Source organism: Coffea arabica, chromosome 11e (genome assembly GCF_036785885.1).
Source record: "Coffea arabica cultivar ET-39 chromosome 11e, Coffea Arabica ET-39 HiFi, whole genome shotgun sequence".
NCBI classification, from domain to species: domain Eukaryota; kingdom Viridiplantae; phylum Streptophyta; class Magnoliopsida; order Gentianales; family Rubiaceae; genus Coffea; species Coffea arabica.
Genome location: NC_092331.1, coordinates 14,212,465 through 14,223,842, shown reverse-complemented (window position 1 = coordinate 14,223,842; position 11,378 = coordinate 14,212,465). Strand labels below are relative to the sequence as shown.

The following is an 11,378-nucleotide window of genomic DNA, read 5'->3' as shown; positions in this document are numbered from 1 at the left end:
AGTATAACGAATTTAGTTCGACTCAGCAATTTGAGGCTTGAGACTCGACGAGTAGCTCGTCGAGTTGGATATATTTAATTAATATATATAATTTAAATAATATATATGTATTATAATTATAAAATGATCGTTATGGGTATAATTTATACTGAATTTACAAGATACTCTTCTTTATAATAAAATTCCATAAGGGCAGAAAAGTAATAACATAATTGTAAAAGACCTTAAAGGAAAAAATGTTGGGAAAAAGCAAAGAAAAGGTTCAGACTTTAGTTTCTCTTCCTCCCTTCTTCTCTGTTCGAACGAGTGACTTCTAAACCATGTCTCCGTTACTCTCAATCTCTCCCTCGTCGCCGACGCCGTTGCTCGCCACATCTGTCAGCCTCCGTCGCCATCGCTTTTCTGGTTACTGGTATGTCTGCCTCTGCTCTAATGTGCATTTCCAGTTCTATTTCCATTTCCCCCTTCATTCATCTTCGCTTCCCTCTCTCTCTCTCTCTCTCTCTCTCTCTATGGCACTATGGGTGTGGGGACTGGGGACAGGGAATGGGAAGTAGTAGTATGATTGATTACTGGGTCTGGGAGTAAACCCATAAGCATATTAAATTTGTTTTCCTGTCTGCCTCCATCGCCATCTGGATCTGATGAAACACTTCTGCTTTAATTTGTTTTCCTTTTTTGTCTTTTTTTGTCTTTTTTTATTAGGCATGCGTAAGTGTAACAATGAATACGAAAGCTGTGTGGAATTTTTTTGTCTCTTTTTTGTCTTCCGCATTTGAATGGTATGCTGTGTGGAATTTTTCGTAAAAATGCCACGCAATTGGCTGAAGTAGTACACGGTTCTACTAAATTGGACTTCAACTGAATTGGTAACCTTTGTCAAAAGTGGTTCAATCAGAAGGAAATTACTCACAACCCTTTTTTTTTTAAAAAAAAAAGAATTTGAAAACACATTCCATCATCTTCACATGGCTCTAGATTCTAATTATTGCTCTCTTTGTGCTAAAGAATAAATTCTAACTTCTAAGAGCAGATTTCTAAAACCCCAAAATAAAAATTGTAAATCATAGATATAAGGCGTAGCCTGTCAATCCTGGACGTTAAAAAGAAAGAAGGAAGAACAATTTGAGTATTCCGTGGTAGTCTGGATTTAATGACTTGATATGGAGAGTTAAACAAGCACCACTAGAATTGTTGTGTGTAATTTGTTAGAAATGCCATTAAAACAAAACACACTCTGTATAATTCCACTAAAGTCTACAAACTTCATCCCGCTTTGTATAATTCCTCTAAAGTCCCTAGATCACTTACATTAAGAGACTAAAGCTCAAAAAGCTTGATTAGGCTCGACTTGACTAAAGGTCAAGCCTTATCGAGTTGAGTCTCGAGCTTAAAAGAATTTCCTCGAGTCAAGCCTCGAGTTGCGATTTTTAGGCTTGGTCGAGCTCGAGTCTAGGTACATATAGGTCGAGTCGAGCTCGAGTATAGCACTACTCGAGCTCGACTTGGCTCGAATACATCCCTGCACGTAGCAAATTAATTAGGTCTTTCTTCTCCACCCTCGCATATCATGAGGTGCCTGTATTGGATAATCATTTTTTTTAATACTTGTGATAAAATTCTGTTTATGGCACAACATGTAATCAAGTGTAAAACTAATTACATTTATAGCACAAAAAGAGAAAATATAATCAAGTGTTAAAATAAGGGAAATTTGCCAAATTGGTCCCTAACATTTACCAAAAACACTTTTTTAGTCCCTAACATATAAAATCAGCCAAAATTGTCCTTCACATTTAAATTGTGATCCAATTTGGTCCTAATGCTCGTTTTTGCTCCTTTCTCCGGCTAAAAATAGCACGCCCCTCTCACGTGGTCATATTTTCAAGGGCAAAATTGGAAAACAAAAGCTTTCTTCTTTCTTCTTTTGCCCTGTTTCTTCTTCTCCATCGCAACCGAAAGCCCTCATCACCGCCGCCGCCGCATCCTCCGCCCCTCCAACCTCGCTTGTCCGCCGCCTCTCTCTACTGTCGCGCGATCTTTGCTCCGCTGCCCTGCGCACTGCCCTCGTCTCTCTCTCTAGTCGACCGCATCCTTCCACCAGCTCACCCGCGACCCCAGCGCAATCCGCCCGCTGCTCAGCGCGTCACCACTGCGCGGCTTTCTTTCATCCTCCGCCTGCCCCGACGCCGCAGCCAGCATCCACGAGAAGCAGCCGCCGCCGTTGCTCGACGCCACTGGCGCGCGTCGCGTACCTCACCTCACCTTACTTTACTCCCTCTTCTCTCTCCTCGCGCCTCCACCAGCGACACGCGGCACCTCTTCTGATCACCTCCAAATTTGCTTCTGTTCAGGTGAACTCAGTCACCGTTGTGGTGAACTTGTCCTTAGAGAGTCGAAGCAAGATAAAGATCGTGAGATCAGGGATCGTCCCCAGTGGATCTGGGATTTGTGTTTTCCAATTTTGCCCTTGAAAATATGACCACGTGAGATGGGCGTGCTATTTTTAGCCGGAGAAAGGAGCAAAAATGAGCATTAGGACCAAATTGGATCACAATTTAAATGTGAAGGACAATTTTGGCTGATTTTATATGTTAGGGACTAAAAAAGTGTTTTTGGTAAATGTTAGGGACCAATTTGGCAAATTTCCCTTAAAATAATTACATTTGCCTCTCTTGTAGACTCCAAGACAGCGGACTCTCACAACTCACAAACACACCTCTTTCTTCTTCCCACTCGGCTGTTCCGCTGTTGGCATTCTTCTTTCCCCAAATCAAAAGCAAACCCTAGTCGCCGCTACCACTGTCTGCACCACTCACCAGTCAGCCACTTCTGCCACCACCACTGCTGCCCTTCAATTGAAGAGCCCTTTCTCTCCGAGTCCCAGTTTGTTGGCCAACGTTAGAAGCAGCTACGGTAGACATTTCATCAGCTCCATTGGTGGAGGGCCTCGCAAACAGGTTATCCATCACTCTTCTTCCCCTATTTTCTGTTTTTGTTGCTGTAAAATAATGCTTGGTGGTAGAATAAGTGATTGTTTCCTGTCATTAAAGCCAGATCAACTTCTTCACCTCTTTCCCATTGTAGAATGTTTGTCTATTGCGAGCCTGGTAACGTCCCAATACAAAAGGGTTGCCCCATTTATGAATTAATTGGCAATTGAAAGGCTTTGGAATTCATGGGAAAAATCAAGAATGTGTGGTGTCAGTGTAGTGTTGGTTTTCTGGGATGGGTCGGGCCATGTGATTCCAATGGCTATTTAACAATTCCAAATGACGTTGCTTGTTTGAGGTGACCCGTCCGATTAAAGGCATTAAAAAGTTTTGTTTTCTTCCCCACCTTTTCCATCCATTAATGACTATCTCTTTGGTTTTGGTTTAACACATTCATTATTTTTCCCTATTTTTCTTGTGGCCAAAGGTGCAGTATTTGCTGCCTTTTGTTTGCCTTCTCAGCTCTCATCCTCTCTGTTACTGTATTCCCTTGGATTCTTGTAAGCTCTTTTTTCTGTAAATATATCAACATAAGTGGAATATAGACGTTTAACAGAATCCAAATTTGTGGGTTTTGAAGTTGAAAGCTGTTTAAGTTGGCCCTTAAAATTTTGGTTCTAGGAGGTGTTTTAAGACCAACTTATTCTCCTTCGCAATGGAGCCAAACTTACTTATGGTGAAGTCAGCATATTGGCTCGTGTTCTGTGTAGCCTAGGGATGGTCGGTCCAGTGGTATTTTTGCTTTAGGACGTCTGTACTGGAGTAGGGAGTGGCTCTAAAAGTTCAGTTCCAGGATGATATCTAAAATTGCTGTTGCCGTCTCTTTTTTTGTTTGCCAACTTTGTTACATAAAATTAGGCCCCTATATGAATTAAGATTGTACTAAATGATGGGTTTTGAATTAAAATTTCCTTCCCATTTCTTTTTTTTTTGAATTTGGATCTGTTATTATTATTAGGGACAGTTTTTTGAAGATTGGTAAGAATGTTGGGTTTCTTTTTTTAACTTCTTACATACATTTAATCCGTCTAATTGTAGTACTCAAGAAGAACTTGAAATATTTGCATGGCCTTTTCGGCTGTTGGTGATAGGAGAAAGTATAAATGTTAAAGATAGGACAGATTTGTGCACTAATGGAATGAGTTTGAACTAATGGAATGAGTTTGATGATATTCAGTCAAGGGTAAGAGTAAATACGCAAAGGGCTTGATGGAACTTCTTCTCTGTTGCATTTCAATCTCCAAGCTTGCAAACACAATAGTAAAGACTAGCTTGTAAATGTGTAATAAAAACAGCTATTCAGGGGGCCATAACTCATATTTGGAGTTCATATGCGAACTCTTTAAGAAGTTTCAAAGAATAGCACGGTGCTGTAATATCCTCTAGAATCAATACCAAAAGCTAATCGTGTGTGTCCAATTGTCCTTAACAGCGTAGCTTTACTATTATTTAATAATATTGTTGCTATTCATTTTTTTTTCTTTCATTTCTGTTATGTTATTCAACCTGCAATTTTGTTACTTGCTGGGCTGGTATTGAAAAAAAATTGATCTCATTTGTTGTTTGGGATTTAGGCACAAGCACAATATGGCACAAGCACAAGCACAAGCTGGTTATGTTTAGTGATACAAATTTTCGAGCTGAATTCGAGTCATTTCGAGTTCTTGTCGAGTTGAGTAGATCAAGCCTTATCGAGTCGAACTCGAGCCGGCTTCTTACTTAGTCGAGTCGAGCTCGAGCTCAATTTTCTCGAGCTCGACGTTTACAGTAGTCAAGCCTGACTCAATAAGTTCAATGTTCGACTCAGCTCGGCTCGTTTACACCCCAAGCTACGTGTATTGTTTATTTGACTCAATTTATCCACTAGTATAAATTAAAGGCATATAATTTTATCTTTGGCTAAATTTTAGGAACCGTCCTTGAAATTTCTAATAGCATTATTTAGTACTTCCAAAATTTGAAAAATCTTATTTACCTCCCTTATTTTAGACTTTTTGTAATATTTGAAATCTTTTTCAAAATATAATATTTAAAAACTCATTTTACGAGAGAGAATATAATTTCATTTCAAATTTACCTTTTTGTTATCTTACTCTTTAGTACAAAATTTTTTTGTTAGCCCTTTATTTTATTAATATATGAATTTAAACGAAGGAGGGGAACCTAGCCAAAACCTCCAATGCGTGGCGATTTAAAAAAATAAAAGAGGAGTACTACTGCTTAACATATATAATAATTTAAAAACTTGAGTATATTAATAATAATTAAAAAATGAAATCCAAAGATATAACACGCTTTTTGAAATACAAATAGTTAATATTTCAAAGTTTATTTAAAATTGTTGTAAGTTACAATTTATTAGCAAAGTGTATTGAGTTAATTTAAGGAGTTTAATAAATCGTCAACTTTTTTGTGAATTTTATAGTTTTTTCCTCCCAACTTGATGGCTTGAAAACTTGAACAATGAAAAGTGCTGAAAGTTATATATAAACATGTTTGTGAAGTTGTCAAGTTGATACAAAAGGTATTCTCATTATTATAAAATATTTAAATTTTTCCTAAATGTATTATAAATTATGTATAATTTTAAATATCTTAATATTTCTTGTCCAAACAAATGACATAAATAATTGTTAAAAGGTCTTTGACCACATTATCAACTTTTAAATTTCAATTAAAGAATCACATAAGTCAAGTTCACAGCAATTAATGAATAAAATTAATGTGCTATAACAATTAAAAATTCATAAGAAAAAGATAAATTTAGGATGAGACTATATCCGTTCTTCAAAAAATGTATTTTTGTAATACGATTATTGGAGTGAGTTGTAAAAGATAGAAAAATATGGGGAGGCAAGTGAGATTTTCCAAAGTTCGAGAATGCGGTGGTCATAAACCTCAGTAGCCATCTCCTGCATCGAGTCTGCCTGTCATTCTTCTTCAGCCTTCTATTTTTCCTTCTCCTTCTCTCTCTCCTGAATCTCTGCCACCCATTTGCTGTTTAGTGAATAATCTTCAAAGAGAGAATTAATTTTGGGTTGAAGATTGATTTGACATATTTGTTATTTCTGTCATTCTGTACAATTTCTATAAATTGGATACGGGTAGGTTTTCATTTTTATTTTTATTTGTTTAAACCCTAAAAGTCTCTGAAAATCATTGCGAATGCCACCGTTCATGGATATCTGATGAGTCAATACGGATTGTTATTGACTCTGCAGAATCCGTCGCTCTTTTGAGTCCCGGAGTTTCCACGGTACCGTCTCCGGGATATGGCGGACCGGTCGGGACACGGAGGCTGAAGTTCTGGTGATGACTCAGCCGGTCTTTGAACCATGATTATTCTATTATGTGGTTCTTTATTAAAAATTTGCCCTTTATTAATGGGTTGTTGTTAATATTAGTTGCAGTTGGAAAAACAGTTGGATGATGGCAAAGAAAAAGCAAGTTTCAGGAGGTGTATCATCCACCAGCCACACGGATGATGGGGGTTCGAAGATGGACTTTAAGTCCATAATGAAAGATATCGAATTTTTGGGTAAGTTGATCTCTCATACTCCTTAAGCTAAGATACTTTTTTCCAAATCGAATATGTAGGACTTGTGGTTAACGAAGCATCTTTGATTATCTAATTGGAGAAAAATTGCTATTTTTAGAAGTTAAAAGAAGTTCAAGAATTAGTTCATTTCAGGTTAGATTTGAAATCAGTATGCTTGTTTGCTTTTAGGTAATAAAGCTACGTATTTCACCTGGATTTCTTGCTTTTCTTTCCTCTTTAAATTAATGGATTTTAGTGTTCGCCATAACTTGGCCTTAGTTCCTTCTTTATCTTCTCTTATCATGTTTCTGTTGTTAATCATTTTTGAAGTGGAAGACAGTATGTATATTGCATTCTGGTTGTCGAACTAAATCTATACTCAAAACTGATGTTTGCTGGTGTTTTTCATTCTTTTGGCTCCTACTTTTAGATAGTGTGGATACTTCTCTTTTTTTGATGCTTCTGGTTGGTTTTTAGATCTATTACTCAATTACGGTTAACATGATCCCCAATTCAAGCTTTCTCATTCAGATAATCTTGGAAGACTTGCTTCATTGTAACTTTTTGGCCAGCTTTAACTTGTTTTGGGAACTTGAGTTGTTAAGGATAGTAGATGTATCCAAGGAGAACACTGGTAAATCTTTATGACAATTCACAAGAAAATGTGAAAATAATAGTTTCAATAATATACTTAAAGATTGATTAGTTCTTATGTTCAATGGAGAGTTATTGTAATTAGCTATTGAGGATTTAGCAGACTGTGGATACATGAGTTTGTCCAGAAATTCACTCTTTTTAGTCAAGTATGCTGTACATGGAAGCTCTAGATATTCTGCATTCAGGTGAGAATTAGGTATCCAACAATGAAAACTGGAGGAACTATATTCTTGCAATTCGTACTTGAGAGGTTTCTCAAGTCGTTTAGATTGTAATTCTCCAATTTGACTTTGGGAGCTCTTGGTCATTGGTTGACCTCCTTTGCTCTTTAGCTGACAGATGTAATGATTTTAGTATTTAGTTTTGTCATCTAACAAACCCACTTGACGAAGACTCGTGGTAAATTTGTCCCTCCTCTGCATATTGCACAACCAGCTCTTGGCTTTCTACTTGCTGTTGCTTTTCTCATAATTATCTCCTCCATGTCTGTAAGAAAGTGGGAGTGCTCTAATAGATTGTCCTTGGAAATAGCACCTTAATAGCTGCATAAGGTTGTGAACAGATTCAGTTCTTTTTGTTTTCTGTTGCAGATTTTGCATGCATTTCTTCAAAGCTTAAATGCTTTATTTTCATGCTCGAATTGATTATTTCTTTTTCCCTTAATTTGTCTGTCTTTTGCGAGCTTGTCTCTGATTTATCCTTTTCTTAATGCAAAAGATTCTTGTACTTGCGTCTCACTTGTTTATCAAAAGTGACCCTTGTTCCTGAATTTGCATATCAAAGATCCAGCTTTCAGCTGTCTGTCTTTCTGTGATCAAGATCATTAGTAGTATTTGATCACTTTCAAACTGTGTGACACAATTTCGAGAGGATTTATCATAAATACACGACTCACCAGATCTGAGATGATGAACTTTGGAGCCCAGTTTTATGAAGTATAAAATGAATAAAGTAGTCATTTTTAGCTATTCACTTGATTAATCAGAAAGGTACTCAATAGCCATATTTTCAGTACTGGTAGATGCATACTGCTGTTGATTGCCGCATATGAAGGGAAAAGGGTTTTCCTACCCAAAAAAGGGGAAAGGCTTAGATGAATGCTGCTTGCGTCTAAATTAGAAGACTATTTTCTTCTTTCATGGTGGGGGTAGTTGTATTACTTGAGGAAAAGCTACTTCTTATGAAGTTTAAGTCATGAAGGGGCAACTTTACTTGTACTTGAGTTTCATCTCTTAGGTAATATATGAAGCTTGAGGGTGGAATACCATAAGATTGAGTGGTTAATTTTAATTCAATTGGGCTGACATTAGAATCAATGAAGCAGAAAGCTCTAGTAGTTTAGTTTTGTATCTCCACCAGGAATAGTAAGTTTAGGATGCTACTGCAGACCATGAGATACATTGGCGAAAAAACTTATGTGAGCATGAAAGTGTTGCTATCTTAATATATATTGGCCACTCAACTTGTACGAGTCTCCAAATAACTGTAACTCAAAAATGTTTATATTTTCACCGTTTTATTACATTCAAATGTTATTAGTTTTGGAAGTAAATCACATGCTGTTTCACTTAGACTTGATGAATGAATTTGGTGGTTTGGTTTGAAATTTAATTCCTTGCTCTACATTGGGTTTCTTTGGGATTCTGAAGAATTTGGTTGTGAAAAATTAAGAAAGGAAACCTGCTCTCTATTGAATTTTACGAGTGCATCCCTTTTTTTTTCCCCTTTTTTGTTTTAATTGATTTTCATGAATGTTTCTGTTGTTCAATTGTCCATTATAGGCTCTACACACATGACCTGGAAAGAGAAGAAAGAGCTGGAGAACAAGAAGGTTGTCTCTTTGGGCGGAAAGGTAATTCAATTGCACTCTCAATAATTTTTCAATCAGTAAAATTGTGCATGGCATCAAATAACTGTATCTTTCCTTTGACTTAAGCCTCCCAAGAGGCAGAGGTTACCCCTTAGTGTTGCGAGAGTGTCAATGAAGAGACAGAAGGAAAGGGAGGAAAAAATGCTTCAAGAGGTTGGTTATGTCTATTCATTTTATTTAGTTGCTTGAAAACGTGCTTTCTGTACCATTTTTCACTAACACTAAAGACTCTCAGAATTTGATACTCGGACGATTTTCAAGCAATCGTGGTAGGGATGCTAAAAAGACAGAGAGGCGCAGTTCCGAGGACAGAGTGCTGAAGTCAACTGAAGGTCATTTTAGAAACGGTGTGCTTGACGTGAAACATTTATTACGACCTTCCGCGCCTAGAGTCAATGACAGCAGGCCTGTTGCTGATAAGAAAAAGAAGAAGAAAAAGGGAGGTAAGAAGACTCGTGGGAAGAGAAATGGTGGTAGGAAGCACCGGTAGGACATCTAAAATTGCTTGTATAATTAACGTGTTGCAGTGCTCTAACTGGCCGTGGATTTTGGTACTTAAAATCAGTTTGAATGCAGATGCTCTGATATATTCCGACTTATTAGTGAAATTGGTTTCCTGTGCTTACCTAACTGTGCTACTACTTTGTTCGTGTGTCGGGCTGCTTGCTTCTGCAAAATCATGGTGCATTCATCTGACCAATCTCATAAAGTTTGTTATTCTCTGTAGAGATCCATGTATTCAGTTTGTTCAAGGCATGGGGTCAATGGCGAAACGATAATGATTTTTCTGTAGGCAAAAAGAAACTATGCCTGACATCAAATTGTAACAACCAACTGCTCCTACAGGAGTTGGTCTCACTAAGAGAACTTTTAAACTCCATTTAGGTGTAGATCAATAGATCAAATTTCTTGATTTGCATTTTAATATTCAGACTTTCCTTAAAAAAAAAAGAGAGATCATATTGTCAGTTTAACATTTCCACTCAGACTCGAACTCGAGTTTTTTTGGTTGTCAGACCCCTTAATTCTTTATGCTATTTTTTGCAATTTCATCAATCTTCTTATGTTCGTCGTATATAACTAGTAAAACCATTAACCTATGAAAGCTCAGATAGTACTTTATTTGTCAAAATTTATTTATTTGCATTATTAACATATTTTTAATCACCTTTTTATTTCTAATATATTACATTAAAAAGTGTTACATACTAGTATTATTTTTCTTCAGAAAATTATCCCAAATAATCTACTATCCAAACACAGTGCACAAAAATTATTTACTCGCATCACAAATACATTTTTCAACATATCTTTTTATTTTTTCAAGAACCTTTTCATCTCATATATATCACATCATAAAAAGTGCTATAACATTTTTTTTTCAAAAAATTATCCCGAATAATCTACTATTCAAACACGATTCCATCCTCGAAAAAGTTTGACAATGTTAGGCAAGCCATCCTCAGGAAATAGTTTGATAGTACTCCATTCCAGATTAGTCAAGAACCAATGTGGTCACCGAACACTAGAAGGTTTGCACAAAAAAGGAAGAGAAAAATATAAAACATATGTAGATATTCTCTAGTGCTTGAAATTAATTTGCAAAATTTGTTGTGTAACATTTTATGTTGAACTAAAAGGAAAAGCCTTATCCTACATAAATTTGAAGTAATCTATCAGACAAAGTAATCAAGAGGTCAACTTAAACGCACACTAGTTTCTCCTCTGTAAGCTTTTGTTTTTTAATTAATACAACCAAGTTGAATTAGTTCCCCAAAATCCAAACAAAATATACAATACAATACTATAGTAGGAAGCATCCGCTTTTCTCCTATGTGTTTGGATAGAGTATTATTTGAGTTATTAATTAGAATAATTACTGTAGTATTTTTTTGTGACGTAATTATGTGAGATAAAAAAAGTAACTAGAAATATAGAAAAGTGGGTTGAAAATGTGTTTATAATATAAATAAAATATTATTTGAAAAAATGGAAAGCCATTTTTCACGAAAAATTTTCTATATTTTTCGTGAAAACATTTCTCAATCACCCTTTTAATTCACATATATCAATTTGTTACAGTACATTTTTTACAAAAATTTTTAAAAATTACAATCCAAACACTCCGATGCCATCCATTTTAGTTTCCAAGGAAGTGGCCACATCAAATTTATTCATGGAGCTGTTCCCTCAATTTCTGGGCCACCGTGCCATGCAGGTCTTTTTTAAAAAAAAAAAAAATTTTCCTGCTTGTCGTGCTTACTTGGCACGATGAATATTCGGCAAAAAATTTCGCCTTAGAATATGGATATTCAACAAA

At 36.2% G+C, this 11,378-nt stretch overlaps 1 protein-coding gene across 5 annotated transcripts; it reads left to right on the top strand.

The window, feature by feature from the left end:
• Window positions 1-245: 245 nt before the first annotated feature.
• Window positions 246-9,683, top strand: LOC113719140 (uncharacterized). Of its 5 annotated transcripts, XM_072072283.1 has the most exons (7): window positions 257-412; window positions 2,682-2,960; window positions 6,215-6,302; window positions 6,404-6,531; window positions 8,970-9,040; window positions 9,125-9,211; window positions 9,294-9,683. In XM_072072283.1, the coding sequence occupies exons 4-7, from the start codon at window positions 6,420-6,422 to the stop codon at window positions 9,546-9,548; spliced, it is 525 nt and encodes a 174-aa protein (XP_071928384.1). In that variant the 5' UTR covers window positions 257-412; window positions 2,682-2,960; window positions 6,215-6,302; window positions 6,404-6,419; the 3' UTR covers window positions 9,549-9,683. The 5 variants fall into 5 exon arrangements, with proteins under 5 accessions (XP_071928382.1, XP_071928381.1, XP_071928385.1 ...); XM_072072284.1 differs by lacking the exon at window positions 6,215-6,302 and having other exon boundaries at window positions 256-412; window positions 6,398-6,531; XM_072072282.1 differs by lacking the exon at window positions 6,215-6,302.
• Window positions 9,684-11,378: the final 1,695 nt, after the last annotated feature.

Bases quoted from the DNA above. Each gene is read 5' to 3' on its own strand.
- LOC113719140 (XM_072072280.1), top strand. From the start codon at position 321: ATGTCTCCGTTACTCTCAATCTCTCCCTCGTCGCCGACGCCGTTGCTC. The intron at 413-6,397 runs GTATGTCTGCCT...TGTTAATATTAG, and splicing joins CATCGCTTTTCTGGTTACTG to TTGCAGTTGGAAAAACAGTT. The intron at 6,532-8,969 runs GTAAGTTGATCT...TGTCCATTATAG, and splicing joins GAAAGATATCGAATTTTTGG to GCTCTACACACATGACCTGG.